We start from the raw sequence: 21,760 nt of genomic DNA, 5'->3' as shown, positions 1-21,760 counted from the left end.
CAGAAATGGGCACCAAATCTTGTTATAGATGGTTGTGAACCACCACGTGGTTCCTGGGAATTGAACTCAGGACCTCTGAAAGAGCAATCAGTGCTCTTAACCTCTGAGCCATCTCTCCAGCCCAATCAGCAAGATCTAATATCAAGATCTAATATCAGTACTGGTTCAACAACAGGAGGCAAAAAACTAACTTACAAATTCCTGGTATAATCACCCATCACACACATTCCCATAACTAACTTTGATGTAGTTTCCCTAACACTGACAACTAGATTCAGTAAAACAAAGTGGGGAGGAAAGGGAAGTCTAGACCAAGGGCCAAAAATGCCATTTTTAGGAGAGGATGGCTACAGAACTGGGTAGCTGTGAGATCCCAGTTTGATGTAGGGTCTAGTCCAGTGGATACATGCAGGGTGAGCCAAGACAAGCCCTTGGTCCCTCTAACAAATGCTACAACTTGTACAGCTCAGCTAGAGCTGACACAGCAGGTTCTTATCAAGTTCTTTTTGATCTCAGGGCCAAGGGAAGATGTAGATCTGCCCCGCACACTCTTGGGAGACTAAGAGCCAGAAGGGCTCAAAGCTTGTAGTCAGGGAACCTGGGTTTCTAATCCTTTTCTGCCCCTTGAAGCTATTCAACATGGCTATTACTCCATCTCTGAATCACAGTTCCTAACAATATAATGGCGTTACTAGCTCAGTCTCAGGCCTTTAAGCACAGGGAGCACCAGCCTTCACCAAGTGTTCTTTACATATTTGATGCCAAGGTTGTCTCTGAAACTCCTTTCTGGTCCTGTTCTGCTTTAGGCACAAACGCCAAATCCTTTAAGGCTAGGCCTATAGGGAGCAAGTGAAATCCTGAGTGAATGTGCATTACTTGACACTGGCAAGGCCACGCCAAGGACTCCAATGTATCAGAATCATAAAAATGGCAAAGGCTTTCCCAGCTGAGGCTCAGAGGATGACAGTCTTCCTTTGGTCCTAGTGTGAATGTTGACCATATACAGAAAATGCTCACCTTAGCACGCCTCACCCCCTAAATATGCTTGCTACCTTAAGACTGCTCCACTGAGATTAGCTAAACCTGCCCCTATGTATCTGTGTGTTCAGATGCACACCATAAGTTCTGCCTCCCTGCTCAGCTGTATAGCATAACCCCCTTCAGTTATATACCACGAACCCCCCTCCCTGCTCAGCTGTATAGCATAACCCCCTTCAGTTATATACCACGAACCCCCCTCCCTGCTCAGCTGTATAGCATAACCCCCTTCAGTTATATACCACGAACCCCCTCCCTGCTCAGCTGTACAGCATAAATATGAGGCGCTCACAGGGCGCTGAGGCAGCCCCATTAGTGTGAGCATAGCCCCCAAAATTAAAAAAGCAGGCATCTTATGATCGATATCTCGTCCCTGATAAAATGAGGAAGAACGGCTCAGCAGGTAGAATTCTTGTTTTTTATTTAGACATGAGTTTTTCTTTTTTGTATAACTTATCTAATTAAAATATTCATCTTGTAGTTACCACAAAAAAGTAACATAGAAAATTGTATTTACATTTTGGGACCGAAATACAAATGAAGAGCAGGATGATGCTCATTCCTGCCCCTCCTGTCTCCAAAAAAGAGAGAGAAAGCCCCTGAGAACCCCTTGTAACACCAAGGATCGCAAAGGGCTAATCTGTATTTGTGATTTGTATGTAGTGTAGCACAGAAAAAAATTGCACAAGTTTTCACAAATGCAACCAAAAATTGAACATCACTGTGTCTGCTTTGTGGCTATTGTGTACATTGGTGAGGGGTTGTGGAGACAGTTGGCTCCCTGGGTTCCTTCACCATTCTCACCAATCATATCCCTGACACAGACACTCTTGAAGAGGTGGAAGATCTGGCTCTAAGCAAACTGGCTGCATCAGAAATCGATGTGCCAAACCAGACGCTACACCGGGGATAAACAAATCTGTGCCCTTTCTTCCCCTAGGCCTAATCACTCCAAAGAAGGGGAATTAAATCATACACAACTGAATCTAGAACAGGAAAGATGGCAATGGGAAGTCTCAGAAACAGAGCTAAGGCAAATCTGAGGTGGTCAACACCCAGAGGGGCTATTCTGATCCCCAGGTGCCTGGCTCCTGGTGCAAACGTCCCCTTGATTTCAGGCCAGAGACCTGATGGTAGATTTGAGGTCAGGCTAAGAGAGAGGTGGTATGTGAAATAAGCAATCCAGAGAAACATACTTTACTCAATCCCAAAAAACAGCAATACTTGTGTCCCATGGCAACAGGCATCCTGCATGGCAATGCAGGTTTCCTGTGCTGCCTTGGAGTCTTCATTAGCCTGAGGTCTCCAGGGTGGTTAAAAACAATGTAGACAGGAGTGATGGCACAGGTTAGCAGTCTGTCCCCTCAAGTTCACAGCTTCTTTCACTTGGCTTATAACCAAGCGAGTCCTACTAGCTCCATACTTTCTGACTGCGAGGAAGAAGCTGGTGCTGCCCTCTTAGTTCTGATCTTGCCTCCATGTCAATTGCAAAGAGCTTCCCTCCCTCCAGGACTGGCTGGCTAGCTGGGACCAGGTTTTCCCGACTTAGTGTGTATAGCCCAGCCCCTCCCCAAGGTGGCCCTTTCACTCTGGCCCTCACTCAGAAGGTAGAGGGAGGGCTTCCCAGCAAGTTCTCTGCCAGACACAGCGACCTGCTGTACTCTTCCAGTTTCATGATCTTTCCTTTCAAACAAAAACAGTTTCCAACAGAGCACTACAATGTTTCAGATAATTCACTCCTAGTAGTAATTCACTGGGAACAAGAGAGTAAAGTGCTGGCTTTTCAGAACCCCAAAACCCACATTCAGAGCTACAAAGGCCCCGCCATGTCTGTTTTTCCCAGTGGTGTGAGGAAATGAAAAATAAGGGATTGGGGGGAGCTAAAATACTGAACCAGAAACTAGAAATCCTAAAACTGCTGAGGTCCTATGCAAATTTGACCCAAGGATCTGTCCTCCAGTGAGCCTTAAAACAGGGAGGAGTGTGGTTTGCAGAAGACAGAAGAACTCTAGACTCTGCAAACTACCTTCCTTAGCAAACATTACTGAAGGACAGGAAAGAGACTCCTGCCCAGAACTCTGATGGTTTCAGAGTGAGGACCCTCTGAAAAGTTACTATGTCAAGGCTCCCCCGGAGGACGGGCAGTCCGGCACTTCCTAACTCCTGGCCCCATCCATATTTGGGTTTGAAGTGACACACAAGCTCTGGGGACACCCTTCCGGACCAGCGCCTATTCAAAAGACCTGACCTAGAACAAGACTGGCTTTGCTAGACTCATCTAACTTTATTAAAAGACCTGGAAAGTAAAATGCTAAATATACAAAGAGGGGGAACAAAAAGAGAGAAAAAAGAAAATAAAGAAAAAAAAATAAGTAAAGAAAAAAAGAAAAACAAAAAACCCCTGGGGGTACTATAAATACATCTGGGGGCAATATTTATTAATTAAAACTATGTCTTATAGTTTACAAAGATGCTAATTAGCAATAAAAGTATAATTGACCTTAAAGTCCTCAGTAAGACTGAGGCTTCATACTGTCTTCAGAAATCTGAAGTGTGCTCCAGGCAGGGTGCAGGGTTGTGGCACACAGGAAGATACCTGCAGGAGTCAGAGGACAAAAGTTCCACAAAGCAAAAGATATGGGTCTTCTGTGGACATCCTCTTCTCCTGTCCCTACTATCCCTGCATTTCTGTTTCCCAGACTCCACCTCCAAGGCAAGTCCTATTTATCGTCGGGAGAATCTGTTCTTGAAAGCTTTAATTGTCTTAGCCATCATTGGGGCGATTTCTGTGAAGGAAAAGGAGGCAGTTGTTTCAGATGGGCGGTAGCACAGAAATACACCACTGTGGTTTACAGCAAAAGCCAGACTGAGTTTGCTCCCCTGGCTGTGTCCCCGCCTCCACATACATGGACACGAACTATCTGCTAGTGCTATCACAGAAACCACATCATGAGGCAGATCCTTGCTGTGACCACACACACACAAACACAAACTGTTAGTGCTGCCATAAAAATCACATCATGAAGTAGATCCCTGCCGCGACCACACACCCACAACTACACACATACACAAACACAAACCATCTGCTAGTGCTGCCATAAAAACCATATCATGAGGCAGATCCTTGCTGCTACCACACAACCACACACACACACACACACACACACACACACACAAATGAACGCATGCGCGCACGTACACACACGCATAAGCACATGGACACAGACATGGACACAAACAGGAACTATCTGCTAGCGCTGCAATAGAAATCATACCATGAGGCAGTTCCTGCAAGTACAGAACCACAACCATCCCTAACACCACAGTTCTCGAAGATTAGCTGATGTGTTCATGGTGGCTACAAGTGGCAAATCAGGAGTCTTTGCTGACTATGGGGGCCATAGTCCCACAATTTAACATTGCAACATTCAAACCAGTAAATAATACACAAACCTCTCCTAGCCTCCCCCACAGCTTCCCAGATTAGCAACAAGATTCAGATGCGCTAAGTTCAAAACACCTGAGGATGACCAGTCTGCCCTTGGCTAGTGACCTATGCCAAGTTGACAGCTGTGCCAGGATCCCCACCCACCCACAGCCCTGCTCCCATCAAAGTTACTTACTCTTCACAGCTGGCTTCCTAGGATCATAGGAAACAGAACTGCTTGCCACTGGAGCTAAGTGGGCACTGCTGGTACTGGGCCCATCAAAGGCCGGCTCCTCGGGGCTGGAGTGGAAGCTGCTGCTGCTGTTGCTAGCAGCAACATGGCTGCTTCCTGTTGTATATGGTGCTGGCTTAATCCTGTAACACAGAACAAAATTGCTTAGCTGGGAGCACGTGATCTGAAACAGCTGTTCTGGGTGAGCTAGGAGTGGCTCTGAGTAGTAGGCCTGATAACACTGAATTCTGGTGAAGGTTCAGAGGCAACTGTTAGCCCATTAGTGAGAATGACAGTCTCAGCTAAACTTTGGCTGTTAAATTGTTAGTCTATAATTTAAAAATACTCACGTGGCCTAGAATCATCTAGTCACCCTAGAAATTTATTTTGTTTTGCTATGTGTGTAAACTGTGCTCATGTGGAGGCCAGAAGTGAAGCCTGGGTGTCGTTCCTTAGGAGTCACTTGGTTATAAGACAGAATCTTTCACTGAGCCCTAGAGCTGACTGCACAGGCTAGGCTGGCAGCGCTGGGATCACAGGTGCGCATCGTCCCATCTGTCAGCGTGAGTGCTGGGGAATCAAACTCAGACCTCAAGTACTTCATTGGCTGAGCGTCCCCTCAACCCTAGAAATAGTTTTGTTTAAATTCGGAAAATGAAAGCAGAGGGACACTTCCTTGAACCAGGTCCTGTTCTCCACGAAACTGACCTGTGTCCCTGACCAAGAAGCAGAAATAATCTATCCAGGCAGCAGGCCCAGACACTCAGGGGCCGAAAGGTGGAGTGCAGACCCAGTAAGCACTCCAGAGCACACTCTGCTGGTCTCTACCCCCAAGATAAGCCACTTCCTGTCCCCCGCTCTCCCTCAGGAAATGACCAGCAGCAGCAGAGATCTTGCCTGACTTTCTCGGGGACAGCTGCTCCTCCAGTCCCAAACTTCTCCTGCCTTCGTCGGACATCTCGAGGTGGTTTGGCCACAGAGTTGACAAAAGCCATCTTTGCTTGTCGTCCTAGGAGAAACACAACATCAATATTTACTTCTTAAACAAAGGTACTGTTGCCAATTTAACAATCTACAACTTTTGAAAGCCCCAAACTAGGGCTCAACCAGGCCAAGACTGTCTGGGAGCAGCCTGTGGCAGAAGAAAAACCACGCCTGCCAATGTGCAAAGAGACATTTCGAGGATGGTAGCCCATATCCACCAGGTCCACCGAGACTCCACTGCTGACTCAAGCACCCAGCTGGCTGCCCTTGCCCAGCTCCCGCTTCCTTTACCTTTCGGCTTATTGGCATGTGCAGAACGGATGTTGTTGGTGAGCAGGCGCAGCCGCTGCTCTCTGGCATCCTGAAGCCGCAAGTACATCTCCCGCCAGGACTCATACTCTTCTGGTCGTTCCTCCTTAAAGTCTCGGTGACAGTGAACTTTCCATAGCTGATCTGTTTCCTCAATTAATACCTGCAATCAGGCCAGGACATCATTTCTGCATCTCTCCCTTCTGCCTAGACATGACCCACTGCCTAACAGTTGAGGAAGAGGGGGGATCTAAACAGTAGTATTATAGTATCACAATTCTAGAAAAAAGGCAAATCACCAAATTAAAAATATAGGTAAGTTGGAGGCACTATGCTAATCACCCTAGAGCTGTGGTTCTCAACCTTTCTAATGATTCAACCCTTAAAACAGTTCCACATATTGTAGTGACTCCCAATCATAAAATTATTTCATTGCTACTTCATAACTGTAATTTTGCTTCTGTTATGAATCGGAATATAAACATTCGATATGCAGGATATCCACTATAAGACGCTCAAAGGACTCATGATCCACATCCACAAGTTGAGAATCACTGCTCTATGGCACTGTGAATAGAGAGCTAACAGAGAAGATAGCTACCAACATTAGTCTTTTTCTTCAGAAATCGGTAATGGCAGAGCTGTGGTAAAATCAAAGGTTTGCCAACAATACACTGAACTGCCATGCAAGAAGGCTACCTCAGGAGGTCTTAAACAGTGAGATCAGATGACTGTATCTGCCTTCTAGGAAGGATGCTAGAAGATTCCAAATGTCTAACATGGGCTGTCACTTTTACTAGACACCCAAGTGTCAACACTAAACAAATCTCCCTGGATCCCAGATGCTTTATTGCCAGAATTTCCCATTTACCTTTATGACTAGGCAAAGTCAAGGGACGCCTTGAAAGTGTTTTTCCCTGTGTTTGAATCCCAGCCCCCTGATTAAGATCTCCAGAGAGCCTGGGTGGTGGTGGTACACGCCTTTAATCCCAGCACTTGGGAGGCAGAAGCAGGCAGTCTCTGTGAGCCCGAGGCCAGCCTGGTCTACAAAAGCTAATTCCAGGACAGGCTCTAAAGCTACAGAGAAACTGTCCCCAAAAAACAAACAAAGAAACAAAAGGCTCATGGGTAAAGGAAAGGAACTTGCCACACAGCCTGTTGATCTAAGTCTGGTCCTCAAACCCATATAAAGATGGAAGAGAAGCAACTCCACAAAGCTGTCCTTTGACCTCTCCGTACAGACAATACATGCACACACACTAATTTTTTTTTTTTTTTTAAAAAGGAGATGGGCATAGGGACACACACCTTTAATCTTAGCACTCGGGAGACAGGGGCAGGCGGATCTCTGTGAGGCCAGCTTGGTCTACATATTGAATTCAGAGCAACCAGACCTTGTCTCAAAAAAAAAAAAAAAAAACCAACAAAAACAAAAACAAAACAAAACAAAGAAGGATCCCAGGAGTAGGCAAAGAACATGCTTATTTAAAGGCCAGGTGCAAACCAAACATGCCCAGAACAGTGATCTAGTGATCTGCCCTCTGACCTGCCCTTCAGCCACATCAGACCCAGAGACAAAACTACTTGTGGAAACTTAGCCAGGAAGCTGCCCTGCTCCCACTCAGGACACTCACGTGATTGCATTCCTCTATGCGATAGAGCTGATCAGGTGTACACCTCTCCAAGACGGGTTCAAGAACAGAATAGGGGACTCCTCCCACTTCATAGATAGCTGCAGAGAAACCAGAGGTGACAAGGTGAGTGCTGAATGGCAGCCAAGCTCTGGTGACAAAGCCCAGTGTGGCGATGTGCTTGAGAGGTGGTGACTCACAGTCGATGTTGTTCTTAAGCACCCGGATACACTGCTGGTGCAAGGTCATCATTTTGGGGAGATAGGCACACTTAGAACCTGAATACACCTGCATCTTAGAATTCATTCTGCGTCCTGTGAATCCAGCTTCTTCTTCTTCCTGGGGTGAAGAGAATGCTGTCGAAAGAGGAAAACCAGCAAGTCACAAAAGGTCTAAGCCACATGGTGAAGACTCTGAACCCACATGGAAGCTTACTACCTTCTGTGACTCCAATCCCAAGAGCTCCTACATCCTCGACTACAAAGTGATTTATAGGCCAGTCAAGGCTACACAGTGAGACTCATTTAAAATATAAATTAAATAAATAAATGTAAAGATGTCCAAAATTACCTTTTCGCTTTGGCTGGAAGGAAGAAATCAACTCGAGGGAAGGAAGGGGACGGTAGTTGCTTTGTATGGCAGGTAAGGGGATGTCTGGCAACACTGGCAGCACATCAGTAGGGGCCTGCAAGAGACAGAGCGCGGAGCCGATCCTGTGAGTACAGTGTTCTTCCCTGCACTAATCCCTGAGTTAACCAAGCACATTGCACAGGCAGATAGAGATAGACCCAGGCTAGAGGGGGATAAAAGTCATGAATGACAACATCTAGGTCAAGAAATAAATGTATAACTGGGTGGTGGTGGTGCATGCCTTTAATCCCAGCACTCAGGAGGCAAAGGCAGGTGATCTCTTTGAGTTCGAGGCCTGCCTGGTCTACAGAGCAAGATCTAGGACAGCCAGGGCTACACAGGTAAAACCTATCTCAAGCCCCCCCCCCAACAAATAAATAAGTAAATGATAAAATGTAAATAGGACAATAACTAGGCCTTGGAGAAAATTTTTTTGAGGTGCTAAGAAGTAAATGTAAGACCTCACACACTCTTGGCGAGCCCTGTACTACTGAGCTACCTACCTCCCCAGCCCACAATAAGTCTTGGGCAGTATCCACTCTAGCAACTAGTGAGGCCCAGAATATATTCCTACCACTCGAAACTCGGCCAAATGCCAGCAAGCCAGGCGGCATGGCAGTGGCTCTGTGCACTCAGCAGACTAGGCGCTGGATGGCTGCAGTTACCTCTCTTACCTTTCGAGACCTGGTAGGCTCGGCTCCCACTGGCTGCAACTTTTCTGATTTGTTTTCATTGACCTTGGGCAATTTCTGAACTGAGTTCAAGTTTTTACTAATGCTTTTGGAGTCCTTTTTTTTAAGTCCTTTTTCTCCAAGTGCTGTGGTTGAGGGTTTTACAACCTTCTTCTTTTTCTTGCGAGGCTGGTCATAGCTGAGGTATGACTCAAAGGACATGGTGGGCTGCTCAAACTCGTCATCCACCTCCGGCTCCTCTACTTTAGGGAGCGAGGCTGGTGACTTGCGATCTGAGTTAGATCTTCCTTTTCCCTCTGGAGTCTTCAGGTTGTTGGGAGCTTTCTCTTTTGCTTTGAGCAGCAGATCCCCTGCTCCCCGCCCCGTGTCTAAGCCGTCTGCACCCGGCTTGTTTCTGTCAGCCTTGCTCTTCTCGGAGTCCTTATGTTTGGGCTTTTTAAAGTGGTTTTCTGAAACAGCCTCTGAGGCAGGTGAAAACTTCTTCTTGAAACTGTTGCTCTCTCTGTCCTTCTCTTTCTTGACAACATTAGAGGGCGGCTTCCCCTTGGCACTGTCCCCTGAGAGCAGCCTTCGGTTCTCCTCTTTGGAAGAGGCCTTGTGTAATTTCTCTCTGCCCAGGGCAGAGCCCTTCTCATCACCCCTGGCATCCACAGGCCGTTTCTCCTTGTGGGAAGATTTGTGCTCCTTGTTTTGGCTTACAGCCCCTTTCCCCTGGTGCTCACCCAAGTGTCGTTCTTGACTAACTCCTAGTCTGTCCTGGAAGGTATTACTGTGGACTTTTCCAGGCTTCTGGTGTGAAATGATGGGCTCATGGTCCTCCTCTGGAGACCTATAGTGGTCGGTGTACATTTGATGTGGACTGGAAGGTGGGGGGGATTGAACATGGCCATAGTCAGAAGACTCAGGGTCTGAAGAATATGGTGGTGACACTCTGTGACACCTCTTTCTTTCATCTCTCCTTTCGTGACTGTGAGCCACTTTGTGAGGCCTTTCAGGCTCAGAGAGTTTCTTGTGTTTTTTCTGCCTGTGCTCAGGACTGTAGGACCGGCTGCCAGAGGCTTTCCAACTTTCCTGGTAGTCCCCCTCCACTTCCTCCGCCCTCTGAAGAGCATCTCGGGGGCGCTTTCGGGAATTGCTCTTCTCCAAATCCTGATCCTCAGCTTCATTGTTTCTAAGATAAAAACAAAAGCAGAAGGAAATCTCAGCATAAGCCTCTTTAGACAAAATCACAGACCCTGACATTAAACATGGAGGGTAAATCTATAATCCCAATATTTGGGAGGTGAGGACAGGAAGATCAGAAGTTCAAGGCCATCCTCAGCTACAAGGGACTGGCTCAGCCAGGTAGTGGTGGCGAGTGCCTTTAACCCCAGCACTCAGGGAGACAGAGGCCAGCCTGGTCTACAGAGTGATTTCTAGAGCAGCCAGGACTATACAGAAAAACCTGTCTCAAAAAACAAAAACAAAAAAACAAACAAACAAACAAAAAACAAAAAGGAGAGACCAACTCACCACAAAATAAAATAACAAAAGCCAGGCCAACAGTGGTAGCTCATACCTATAATCCCAGGATCAAGGAGACTAAGGACTAAGGTAGAGCTGTTGAGGAATCAGATGTTCAAGGTCGTCCTGTTACATAGTATGTTTTAGGCTAGATTGAGTCACAAAATGAGACCCTCTCTGAAGAAAGATATTAAGGTCAGCCTGACAGCTCAACAGGAGAAAATACTTGTCATGCAAGCCTAGAGACCTGTGTCCAATTCACATGGTGGCAGAAGAAAACTGACTCTCAAAAACTAGAGCATATACCTACCCCGCCCCCATGATAAACAGAAAGTACAACCAAAGGGTGTAGTTCAGTGGCAAGACAACGTGCTTAGTATGTGAGAGACCCTGGACTCAATCTGCAGCACCAAATCCTCAAACAAAACAAAAAATACCCAACAAAATGTTAATGTTAATCATTAAAAAAGATGGTGCACGCCTTTGATCCCAGCACTCACAGAAAGAGGCAAGCAGATCTGAGTTCAAGGCCAGCCTGGCCTATAGAGTTCCACCAGAGTCATAGAGAGAGACCCAGTCTTAAAAAACAAAAGCAAAAACAGTGTAAGAAAAAATATGCGATTCCATTTTTACTTATTATTTGATAGGCAGCATGCCCCGTGCACATCTGGAGATCAGAGGATAACCTTTGGGACTCAGGTCTCTCCTTTCACCATATAGGTTCCAAGGATCAAACTCAGGTTGGTAGTAGGTGGCAGGTGACCCACAGGGCCATCATCTCTGTGGTCCCTAAGAAATTTTGATTCTTTTTTTTGTTGTTGTTGCTGTTATTGTTGTTTTGCTTGTTTTATCTTTTGAAACAGGGTTTCTTTGTGTAACCCTGGCTGCCCTGTAACTCAGATTGCCAGGTCTCTTGAGTGCTGGGATTAAAGGCATGAGCCATTTTGATTCTTAATATTTTATTATAAAGTCTACAATAGCCTACAATAATTATGTGTATTTTTATACTTGAAGCATTATAGTTATTTGATATAAGAAGCAGAACAAGCAAAGAAGAAACATTCTTACCGCTCTACAGGAACCAACTTCTTCCACTGGGCCACCAAGTCTCTGGCAAAGTTCCCCACTTGCTCATGCTTTCGAAAGCTGTTTACTGTTTTCCCTACCCCAGTCTCCTACAAATTTAACAAAGGAATTGATTGAGGGTTCTAAAGAAATAAGTCCTCCCCTTTGAGAAAAGCAACAAGCAAATACTTCCCTATTAAAATGCCTTCTAAACCTTATACTAAATTACTTTGTTGCCTATGCCCAAAGATCTGACTCAAAGTAATAAAGCTCACAGGGTTAGAGAAGTGTGTCATCAAAACATCCCAGAACCGTAACAATGTAACAAGGAGGGGAGGCAGTGGACCCTGGGCTTAAGATCCTGTATGCTCTATATGAGTCAATGTTCATCATAGCCCTAGAGGTAGGAAGGAATCAGCCTCACTGTACAGAGGCCCAGCCTAAAGTCAGAGTTAGATTTGATTTTTTTCTTAAAGACAGGGTTTCACTCTGTACACCAGGCTAGACTCAACTACAAAGGCACACGCAACCATGCCTGCCTAGAAGTTGGACTAGAATTTAGGAGTAGTAGATACCAAAGCCAATGTTCTTTTTATGTATTGTTTTTATTTTTATTTTTTTTAGGATTTTGCTTTACTGATATAAATTTATCTGTATTATTTTTGTTTTTCAAGACAGATTTTCTTTGTGTGTAGCCCTGGCTATCCTGTAACTCTCTCTGTAGATCAGGCTGGCCTTGAACTCACAGAGATCCTCCTGCCTGTTTCCCCAGTGCTGGGATTAAAGGCGAGTGCCACCATGCCTGGTTCCTTAGTAAGCACTCTTAACCACCCATGCACCTCATCTATCTAAATTCTGTACTGAGGGCTAGAGTGATGGCCTTGCAGTTAAGAGCAATTACCGCTCTTGCCGAGAACAGAAATTCAATCAGCCCCTACATTAGGTAGCTCACAATTAATTGCCTGTAACTCTAGTTCCAGTCAATCTGAGGTCCTGTGGCCTCTTTGGGCATTTAAACACATAATACTCAAAGTTACTCAGGTACAAAGTAAAAGAATAAATTTTTAAATTTTGAAATAAAATTCATATAACAGAAATGGAAGCGTAGCTCAGTCAAGAATGCTTTTCTATCATCTGTAACATCCTGGGCTTGTTCTACAGCACACCTGTCCACCTTAGCACATGACATAAAATTCATCATCTTAAAGTACAGAGTGATTTCTAGAACATTCCTCAAACTGAGCAATAATTACCATCACCTAACTCCAGAACACAAAAAGAAGCGCTGTTCCTCCCAACTCCCCCAGCCCCGAACAACCATGTATTTTACCTACTTTCTGACTTTGCCATTGCCTATTCTGGACATCTTATAAGAACAGACTCAGACAGTGTACAGTGTTTTGTGTCTGGCTTCTTTAGCTTGTAAAGCCTATCCTCTAAGTCTCCCTCTAGTGGGAAACATTTACAATATAATCAGGTAATATTTACAGTTACAAAAGTCTTACCACAAGAATGTCTACTGTGATAGGCAAGATGGAAAGTTTCTTCAAATATTTCAAGAGCTGCAAAGAGAATAAAACAAATATTACTTTCTAGTCATAATCGTCTTCTCTGGAGCAGATGAGACTATCTGATGGTGAAACGTTTGCTTGATGCTATGCCCTTTATGGTGACAACTATGGGTATATTATCTTACAAGTGTAGACACAAATGGAACAAGGTTAACTTTCGTCTATGGTTTTAGAGTCTGTGCTTTTTTTTTAATAGATTTTTTTACCCTGTCTTGAAAAACCAAATATATGTGTGTGTGTGTGTGTGTGTGTGTGTGTGTGTGTGTATGTATGTATATATATATAGAGAGAGATTTTTTGCTGAGTAGTGATGGCACACACCTGTAATCCCAGCACTCAGGAGGCAGAGTCAGGCAGATCTCTATGAGTTCAAGGCCAGCCTGGTCAACAGAATGAGTTCCAGGATAGCCAGAGCTACACAGAGAAAACCTGTCTAAAAACAAACAAACAAATAAGTGTGTGTGTTCAAGTACATATGTGTATTTCTGTGGAGGTCAGAGAATAACATTAAAAATTATCAAGCTGGGCATGGTAATGCATACCTTTAATTCTAGCACTAGGTGAGGAGCAGTGGTCAGTCTGGTCTAAATAGAAACCCTGTCTCAAAAATCAAGCAATCACTGCCTACCTCCTTTGATACCAGGTCTATCACCAATTACGCTAGGCTCACTGATTCATGAATCCCCAGGTTCCTGTCTCTGCCTCTCCAACACTCGAATTATAAGAGCGCAACACCATGCCCAGTATTTTTACATGGATACAGGTGATTGAACTCAAACCCTAACGCTTCTGAAGTAAGCATGCTACCAAATGAGTTATATCTCCCAAGTCCTCTTCTGTGGCTTTCCGTTGATTATAATACTAGAAATTGAACCTATTTGTTTACCCATATTGACAAGTGCTCTATCACCCAGCCTTCTCTCCACTTTTAGAGACAAGGTCTCACTAGCTTGCTCAGGTATGGTCTTGACTTCTGAGCTTCCTGCCTTAGTTTTTGGATAGGGATTACAGAAATCTTGCTACTAGACCTAGCTAGATTCTGTGGTTTCAACTGCTTTCCTTCTCCAAGGAAAGAAAGAGGCAGAGAAGAGAATTAAAACTCACCAACTGGGACTGGAGAGAAGGCTCAATGGTTAAGAGCACTGGCTGCTCTTCCAGAGGACCTGGGATTCTCAGTACCCACATGACAGTTCAAATGATCTCATCTGTAACTCCAATTCCAGGGGATCCAATACCCTCTTCTGGTCTCCAAGAGCAGCAGACATGCATGAAGTACAAGACATTCATGCAAGCAAAACACCCATACACATAAAACAAAAATTTTAAACCCTTGCTAACTGGTCTGGTATGATGATTCATGTCTATAATCCCAGCATTTAGGAAACTGAGGCAGGAGGATCACCATGAATTCAAAGGTCACCTGGGTTTCAGAGAATGACCCCACTCCTCCCCACAAAAACAACCAAATAAAGCCATCAGCAACTATCACTTTGCAGAGGATTGTGAAAGGTTAGGGAAATGACCCAGAACTTGATACAATGGGAAGCAGAACAAGGACTCCACAGGAACAGAGTCCTACCTACAAGCCTCCTCAAGAGCTGCAGTGCTATCACAAGTGTTTTCAACACAAATGGGAAGCCAAGATCAATCTTGGGTTGCTGGAGTCAGAGCTTTACTGCTAATGATGATCAAACATGCCTGGGTAGATCAGAAAGATCTGGGTTTGCCCATTTCCTTTCTAAAGTCTCTAAAACTAGGTCAAAACTGGTAGGACAAAGCTCAAGATGGAGTCTTAGCTGAGGAAGGGTGTCTTAGCTGATCTCTTGTCTGATTTTGTGCAAGTCAGTAACCTCCCTGAACCTTAGTTACTTCATCTGCAAATCAAAACTGGATTCTCCGTCTGCTGCACAGGCTGTGACGATTCACTGGGACAAACCATGTGCTTAGTCATGGTGTCTGCAACACTATAAAATTAAACATGTCCACCCCTAATCATTTCATTCATCAACCAACAGTTCTTTCCATGTCCTACTCTTGATCCTGGACCAGACACTGGACCAGTCAATTCCTACTTACTTTATTTCTTCGAAAGTCAGGATTGCCCAAGCCTTTTTCTAAGAATATAAACACTTTCCATACAGGGAGTGTAGCAAAGTACAAGCAGTGTAGAACTGATAACTGGGTCAGCTGCGGCAGTACACCCTTATGATCCCAGCACTCAGAGTTGGATGCCAGCCTGGGCTACATTTGAATACCAGGCCAGCCACATGGCAAACCCTCACTCAAAAAGCCAAAACATGGGACATGAGAGACAGGCCAGTGGTTAAAAGCACTTGCTCTTCCAGAGAATCCAAGCTCAGTTCCCAGAACCACCTGGCAGTTCATAGCCACCTGTTACTCCAGCTTTAGGGCACCTGATGCCCTCCTCTGGCTTTCTACCCACATGCATGTGTACAAACAAACATGCAGATATACACATATGTGCCTAACAATTTTAATTTTAAAAAAGCCAAACAGTGTTTAAGAGATGGCCTAAGAGCTCTGGCTACTCTTTCAGAGGACCTGGGATCAATTCCCAGAACCCATATGGTGGCTCACAACTGTTTCTAACTCAAGTTTCAGAGAATTCAATGCCCTCTTCAGGCCTCCATAGGCATCAGGCACACATCTGAAACTAACACATATAAAAAATAAAAATAAACACTTTTAAAAAGCCAAAATAAAAAAAAATCATTTTATTTTACTACATTTAACTACCTGCCTTTACATTTAAATAATAGACACAAGACATTTTCTTTCTTCTTTGAAGTTCAGAGTATAATTGGTATGCCGTATCACTACAAGGTGGAGCAGCAAGTATGTTTTTCTGGTCATTCTACTTCCATAATTACTTAACATGGTCTCTAGGCAGAACAATTGGATCACAGGTGACAATCTTGTTTGACTGGGAATAAGAGGCCCTGTGGTGTATCTTGGGGAATATGAAACTTAATGGAGTAAAAACTACTCAAACTCCATCTCCTCCATGATCTAACTCAGGAAACAGTGTACGGGCATTTCTTGTCATATAAACTAGAAGTGCAAAGGTTAAAGTCAATTCACATTTCCTGAAAGGGAAATCTGAAATTATTAAAAAGAGTTAAGATAGGTGGTTCTTCTCTAATGTGAATCCCTAGAAGGGGAACATTTATATACCATTCATGGTGTGCCAGTATCATGCTAAGTCTGTCTCACTGGACCCTGTCTAGAGGGTATTATTCTATTTTATCCATATTGAAGCTGGGCCCAGTGAGGTTTCATAGCTTGCCTAGTGAGCCAAGGAACACCTAAGATAAAAAGGGAGCATATATCTACTCATACACTGAGCACTGAAAGAAAGCAGGCACTCTTCTTCAGTACCATGCTCCCAGTGGCAGCTTACAGTTCACAAGGACACAGAGTTATAGGACCTCTACACAGTCAACATAGAAGGGTGGAGCCAGAAGTCACAGAGGATGTGTTCATCTCAAGGCTTAGCACTAACTGGCAAAGTGAGAGTTGCCTGTCTCCTGCCGTGGGGCTAGCAGACAAAATGAAAACTCCCGAGACTTTCGAGCTGATTTGGTCCAATGTAAGGGAAAAAGAACTTCACCATCTCCAGTTTTTAGTAAATTCCAAGAAAGACTGAAGCACTAACAAGGGAAAGCACTGTGGGTATTCTCAAGTAGCCCAAACTCGTGTGGTCAACCAAGTAGCATCATAGAGCCAGCGAGAACTGATAACAGATGATTGAGAAATATCAAAAATCTATACAGCAGCAAGCTGAGGGATCTAGGCCTCCTGCCCACTGCTTCAATCCTTAAAGCCAATGAGGTTCTCAACAGTGACCTCTAGTTCTTTATCTACCAATCTGTGAGCTTCATAGTTTCACACTGAAAACAGAAGACTGCTAACTTCATCAATCATGAAAACCATTTCTGATTCCACAGTAAGAAAAAAAGCTAAGTGCTCTCCTAGCACTTTCTTATCAAGTGAGCCTACACCTTGGATGAATGTAGAGTGGATACATAGTATATTTACATTTAAAACACCAAAGTCCAATAGTAGGAGCCCCAGAAACACAGGTGTGGAATCAGCCTTTGGCTAATAATGGTCTGGAAGCAAGATTTGGTTGCAAATTCGGTACTGCTCTATAATCATCTCGTCATTTCAAGAACCTGTGAGAGCTTGCTGTGTTAAAGGGAGTCTGGAAAGCCAGTATGCCAGCTTGCAATTTTCCCTCTGCACTCTGTTTGTTTCTGAATGTCAAAGACCCTTTGCAAAGCGGTCTCAATATTTTCCTCACCTTCCTAGTGCTCTCTTTGTGACACATTCAGTTCTCCCTTCCCAGCGGGTACAGAACCCAGGAGTCCAAGTAGTTACATCCCAAGCCCCAAGGTAATTTTCAATCTAGGAAAAGAAATGCCAGATAGGGCTTTCAGTAGTAGGGCACTTGCCTGCTAGTGTTAGCACATGAGTCCCTGGGTGCAGATGCCAGCACCACAGAACCACCACCATATGACAACAAGAACACCAAATACCTTTTGAAAAACATTCCTAGTAGTTCAAGAAAGCCTTTTTTTTTTTTTTTTTTTTGGTTTTTCAAGACAGGGTTTCTCTGTTTCTTTGAATCCTGTCCTGGTACTAGCTCTTGTAGACCAAGTTGGCCTCAAACTCACAGAGATCCTCTTGCCTCTGCCTCCCAAGTGCTGGGATTAAAGGCATGCGCCACCACCACCCGGCAAGAAAACCTACTTAAACTTTTCCTAACTCGAAATTTCAAGCACAACTAGAAAGGTCATTTCAAAATTTCAATTCTAATGGGGGAAACCCTATAGATAGTATATGGAGTTGTTTATTTTTTTTTATCTAATAGGAAAAATGCACAAATGAGGATGGTTACTTTAAGGTCACTGACAAATATTACAGCACTTGGAAATAATGACCAATTATTAGATGCCCACAAAGAAAGGGTTATTGTAAAAAGAAACTTGTAAATGTTTGAGCGAAGGTACCAAAGCCTCCGTAGAAAGTAAGACACAAGACAATAGAAAACATTAAGTTTTCACTAATTTAGAACACAGCTTCCTGAAGAAGTATATTTCCGAACTGAATGAGTGGAGTAGACCAGGCGATAGTGGTGCACACCTTTAATCTCAGCACTCGGGAGGCAGAAGCAGGCGGATCCCTGAGTTTGAGACCAACTTGGTCCACAGAGTGAGTTTCAGGACTGGCTCCATAGCTACTGAGAAACCCTGTCTCGGGAAAAAAAAAAAAAGAAAAAGAAAAAAGAAAAAAAGAAAGAAAAAGAAAAAGAGAAAAAGAAAGTGGCCTGGTGGTAAAAGGTAGCAACCTTCAAAAAACGGAAAAACCTCTCTGGGACCCGCTAGGAACAAGAAGAGTGGATGGGGTCCCTGACTGGAAATTCTAAAAGATGGCGATTAACACAGAGCATTTGGGTCCCCCCTGGCATTTCAGGAAGAAAATAGAGACAGGCAGAGCAAAGACCTCTCCTAAAGTCCAGACCTGGTGCTGGATGGGAACCTAGATTGCACTTAGAAGCCCACTGCCTCCCTCCACTACTTCCTCGTCCACTCAGCTCGCTGAAGACTTCACCTTTTAGGAACCGCGGGCCCAGGCGAAAATGCTGACAAGCAATGTCACACCCTTCGGTATTTTCATCCAGAGACTTCAATGATCACTATTCTAACGCCCATTATATCCTCTCCTAGACCCCGGAGAAGCCGAGTCACCGGGAGACCAGGAGTGGAAACAATGTATTTAAAGTAATAGTTTCTAACAGAAGCAACAAAGTAGTTAAGTGCAATTAAACGTGGTTTCTCAGGGCTGGGACTCCCACCTTTCCGTAAGTCAGAGCCGTGTAATACTCTCACGCCTGGCCCAGGAGCAGAGCTCGAAAACCCAAGGCTTTCCTCGTTTTCTCGGTTAAAGGACAGAGAGGAGAGCGGGGGTCCTCGCGCCGCTGAGCGGCGGAGCCACAGGATCTCAGCCAGCCGGACAGCGTCGCTCGGCTGGGACGGGAAAACAGCTGGCGCGGCTGCCCGAGCCCCGGGAAAGCGGAAAGGCCAGGCCGCCCGTGCCCCCCTAGAGTCCTCAGCACCCAGCCGGGACGCGCCCGCCGGCTGCGAACTCTTTGCTACCCCGCGCCGCTCCGCGGGGCCTGGCTCCGCAACGAGGACCCAGGCGCACCCGGCCCGCGACCGTTACCGGGCCCGCGCCCAGCCCAACGCCCGCCCGCCGCTCACCTTCTTAGGGTCCGGGTTCGCGGCCAGGCGCGCCTGCAGCTTCTCCACAACTTGGAGCGCCGACTCCGCCGCCATCGCTGTCACTGGCGCGGCCTCCTCGCCGGAACTGGGCTCGCGTCGCGTCCTCGGGCCGCAACTCCGCCCTCCGTGCGGCCCCGGCGGAGACGGAAGCGCGAATGGTCCCTTCCGGGCCTCCGCTGGGGGGCGTGTGGGGACGGCCTGAGGACCTGCCCCCGCGCCAGACCACGCCCACAGGCTCTCCGCGACCCGCCCGGCTCGACACCGGCAGCAGGCCACGCCCTCCGACACGCCCAGCCCAGAGCCACGCCGCCAGCCACGCCCCCAGGCCTTGCACCCTGTCACAGGCGCTGAAATCCACCAGCCCCAGTCGAACCTCCAGCACACAGTCCTCCCGGTCCTGCCGCGCGCGAGCCACACCCTCCTTTACACCTGTCGGTGGTGTCAGTGCTTGGCTCCGGGGTCCCATCCCGGGACCCTTGGAATGGAAGGAGAGAACAGACTCCTGTAAATGATCTGACTTCCACCTAAAAGCTGTGACACACACCCACACAATTTAAAAATTTAAAGTAACTTAACGGTATTGTAATTTTGGTAAAGAGCAACGCAGACTGGTTTTAAGGCAGTTTAAAACACTGGAAGCAAAAATAACAAAAAAATATGCATTATCTATCAAGCATCTTGTCTTCAACAGCAGAAAGCAGTCCTGTTTTCTAGTTGTTCAAGTGACATTCTTATGCTGGGACAGCCAATGCTAAGTGGAGGACACTGGTTCTATGGGTATCTCTTCAGACCTCTCCTGTCCTGAGCTCCACCACTCTCTCAGGAAGAGAGAGGCATCACCTGAACTTGCTTGGATGGTGAGAATAAAGAACACAGGGTTGAGGCAGTGACAACCTGAGCTCCAGGTGCTGAGTCCACGATGGCTTCTGGTCCTTAGGAAAACCCTGACATTGCTTCTCCTACTTAGCTAGATTTGTGAGACCTGTGTTAAGCAATCGGCATACAGCAGCCTTGGAAAAGCATCAGGCAAGGTGTGGTGGTTCTGGCTGATAACCCCAGCACTCACTTAAGTTGAGGAGTAGACATTTAAGACCAACCTCCATAATAAATTAAAAGCCAGCCTGGACTACATGAGACCCTATGTCAAAAAAAGAAAGAGGGGACAAAGAGATGGCTCAGCAATTAAGGGCACCTAGTGCACTTCCAGGGGACCTGAGTTCAGTCCACCTTAGGGCAGTTCACAACTGCTTGTTAAGTCCCATTCCAGAGGGTCCTATGCTTCTAATCTCAGAGGACACTTGGACTTGCATGAACACATCTACACATGGCCTGGGGCTAGCTATGAAGCCTTGGCCTGCCTCCAACTCACAGACATCTACCTGCCTCTGCCTTGTGAGATTAAAGGCATACAATATAACATCCAGTCCCGCAAAAAACACTTAAACATGGGGGCCAGGGAGATGGCTCAGTGGATAAAGAGCTAGCCAGACAACCAGCCGATGAACTGAGTTTGATTCTTGGGATCATAATGAGGTAGGGAGAGAGTTGGTTGTCTTCTGACCTCTGTACACTCATCATGGCATGTGCATATAGCGCTCTCTCTGTCTCTCTCTGTCTCTCTGTCTCTCTGTCTCTCTCTCTCCAAAGTATATGAAGAATAAGAAGGGCTGGAGTGCTGACTCATTGTTTAAGAACACTGGTTTCTCTTCCAGAGGACCCGGGTTCAATTCCCAGCATGCACATGGCAGCTCACTGTCTCTAACTCCAGTTCCAGGGGATCCGAAAACCTCACATGGACACACATGCAGGTAAAACACCAGTGCACATGAAATAAAAATAAAGTAAAAAAAAAACTTATAAAAAATAAGAAAAGAACCGGGTGGTGGTGGTGCATGCCTTTAATCCCAGCACTTGAGAGGCAGAGGCAGGCGGATCTCTGTGAGTTCGAGGGCCAGCCTGGTCTACAAGAGTTAATTCTAGGACAGGCTCCAAAGCTACAGAGAAACCCTGTCTTGAAAAAAAAAGAAAGAAAGAAAGAAAAGAAAAGAAAGGAGTCTGGCGGTGGTGGCACAACATCTTTAATACCAGCACTCTGGAGGCTGAGTCAGGAGGATCTCTGTGAGTTCAAGGCCAACCTGGTCTACAGAGTTCCAGGATAGTCAAGGCTACACAGAGAAACGTTGCTCAAAAAAACAAAGAAAAACAGAAAAGAAAAAAAAGGAAGAAACAAATGTTGAGAAAAGACACTTTTAAGGAGGAATACTGAATTCTCCAGTAAAACAGCACACGAATTCCTCCAGCTGGGCAGGTTTGTTTCACATAACTGTGGCCACTGTTTTTTTCATAGGCTCAGGTTTCTATGCCTACAAGCCA

General features: G+C 45.6%; 1 protein-coding gene across 2 annotated transcripts; it reads right to left on the bottom strand.

Moving 5' to 3' along the window:
* Nucleotides 1-1,442: 1,442 nt before the first annotated feature.
* Eloa (elongin A) lies at nt 1,443-19,518 on the bottom strand. 2 transcript variants are annotated; one of them, XM_085690489.2, is made up of 11 exons: nt 19,367-19,518; nt 13,017-13,073; nt 11,515-11,621; nt 8,926-10,114; nt 8,192-8,306; nt 7,822-7,977; nt 7,625-7,722; nt 5,973-6,153; nt 5,595-5,706; nt 4,662-4,840; nt 1,443-3,824 (listed from the first exon to the last, which is right to left on the bottom strand). In XM_085690489.2, the coding sequence occupies exons 1-11, from the start codon at nt 19,439-19,441 to the stop codon at nt 3,763-3,765; spliced, it is 2,331 nt and encodes a 776-aa protein (XP_085546615.1). In that variant the 5' UTR covers nt 19,442-19,518; the 3' UTR covers nt 1,443-3,762. The 2 variants fall into 2 exon arrangements, with proteins under 2 accessions (XP_085546615.1, XP_048299089.2); XM_048443132.3 differs by lacking the exon at nt 19,367-19,518 and adding an exon at nt 14,187-14,282.
* Between the last annotated feature and the right edge of the window lie 2,242 nt (nt 19,519-21,760).

The sequence above is a fragment of the Myodes glareolus genome, chromosome 6 (assembly GCF_982192425.1).
Source record: "Myodes glareolus chromosome 6, mMyoGla1.1, whole genome shotgun sequence".
NCBI classification, from domain to species: Eukaryota; Metazoa; Chordata; class Mammalia; order Rodentia; family Cricetidae; genus Myodes; species Myodes glareolus.
This window is presented reverse-complemented; position numbering and strand designations above follow the sequence as displayed.

Bases quoted from the DNA above. Each gene is read 5' to 3' on its own strand.
- Eloa (XM_048443132.3), bottom strand. From the start codon at position 14,267: ATGTGGGTACTGAGAATCCCAGGTCCTCTGGAAGAGCAGCCAGTGCTC. The intron at 10,115-11,514 runs GTAAGAATGTTT...TTTTTATCTTAG, and splicing joins AAGTTGGTTCCTGTAGAGCG to AAACAATGAAGCTGAGGATC. The intron at 6,154-7,624 runs GTGAGTGTCCTG...GCCTGATTGCAG, and splicing joins GCATAGAGGAATGCAATCAC to GTATTAATTGAGGAAACAGA.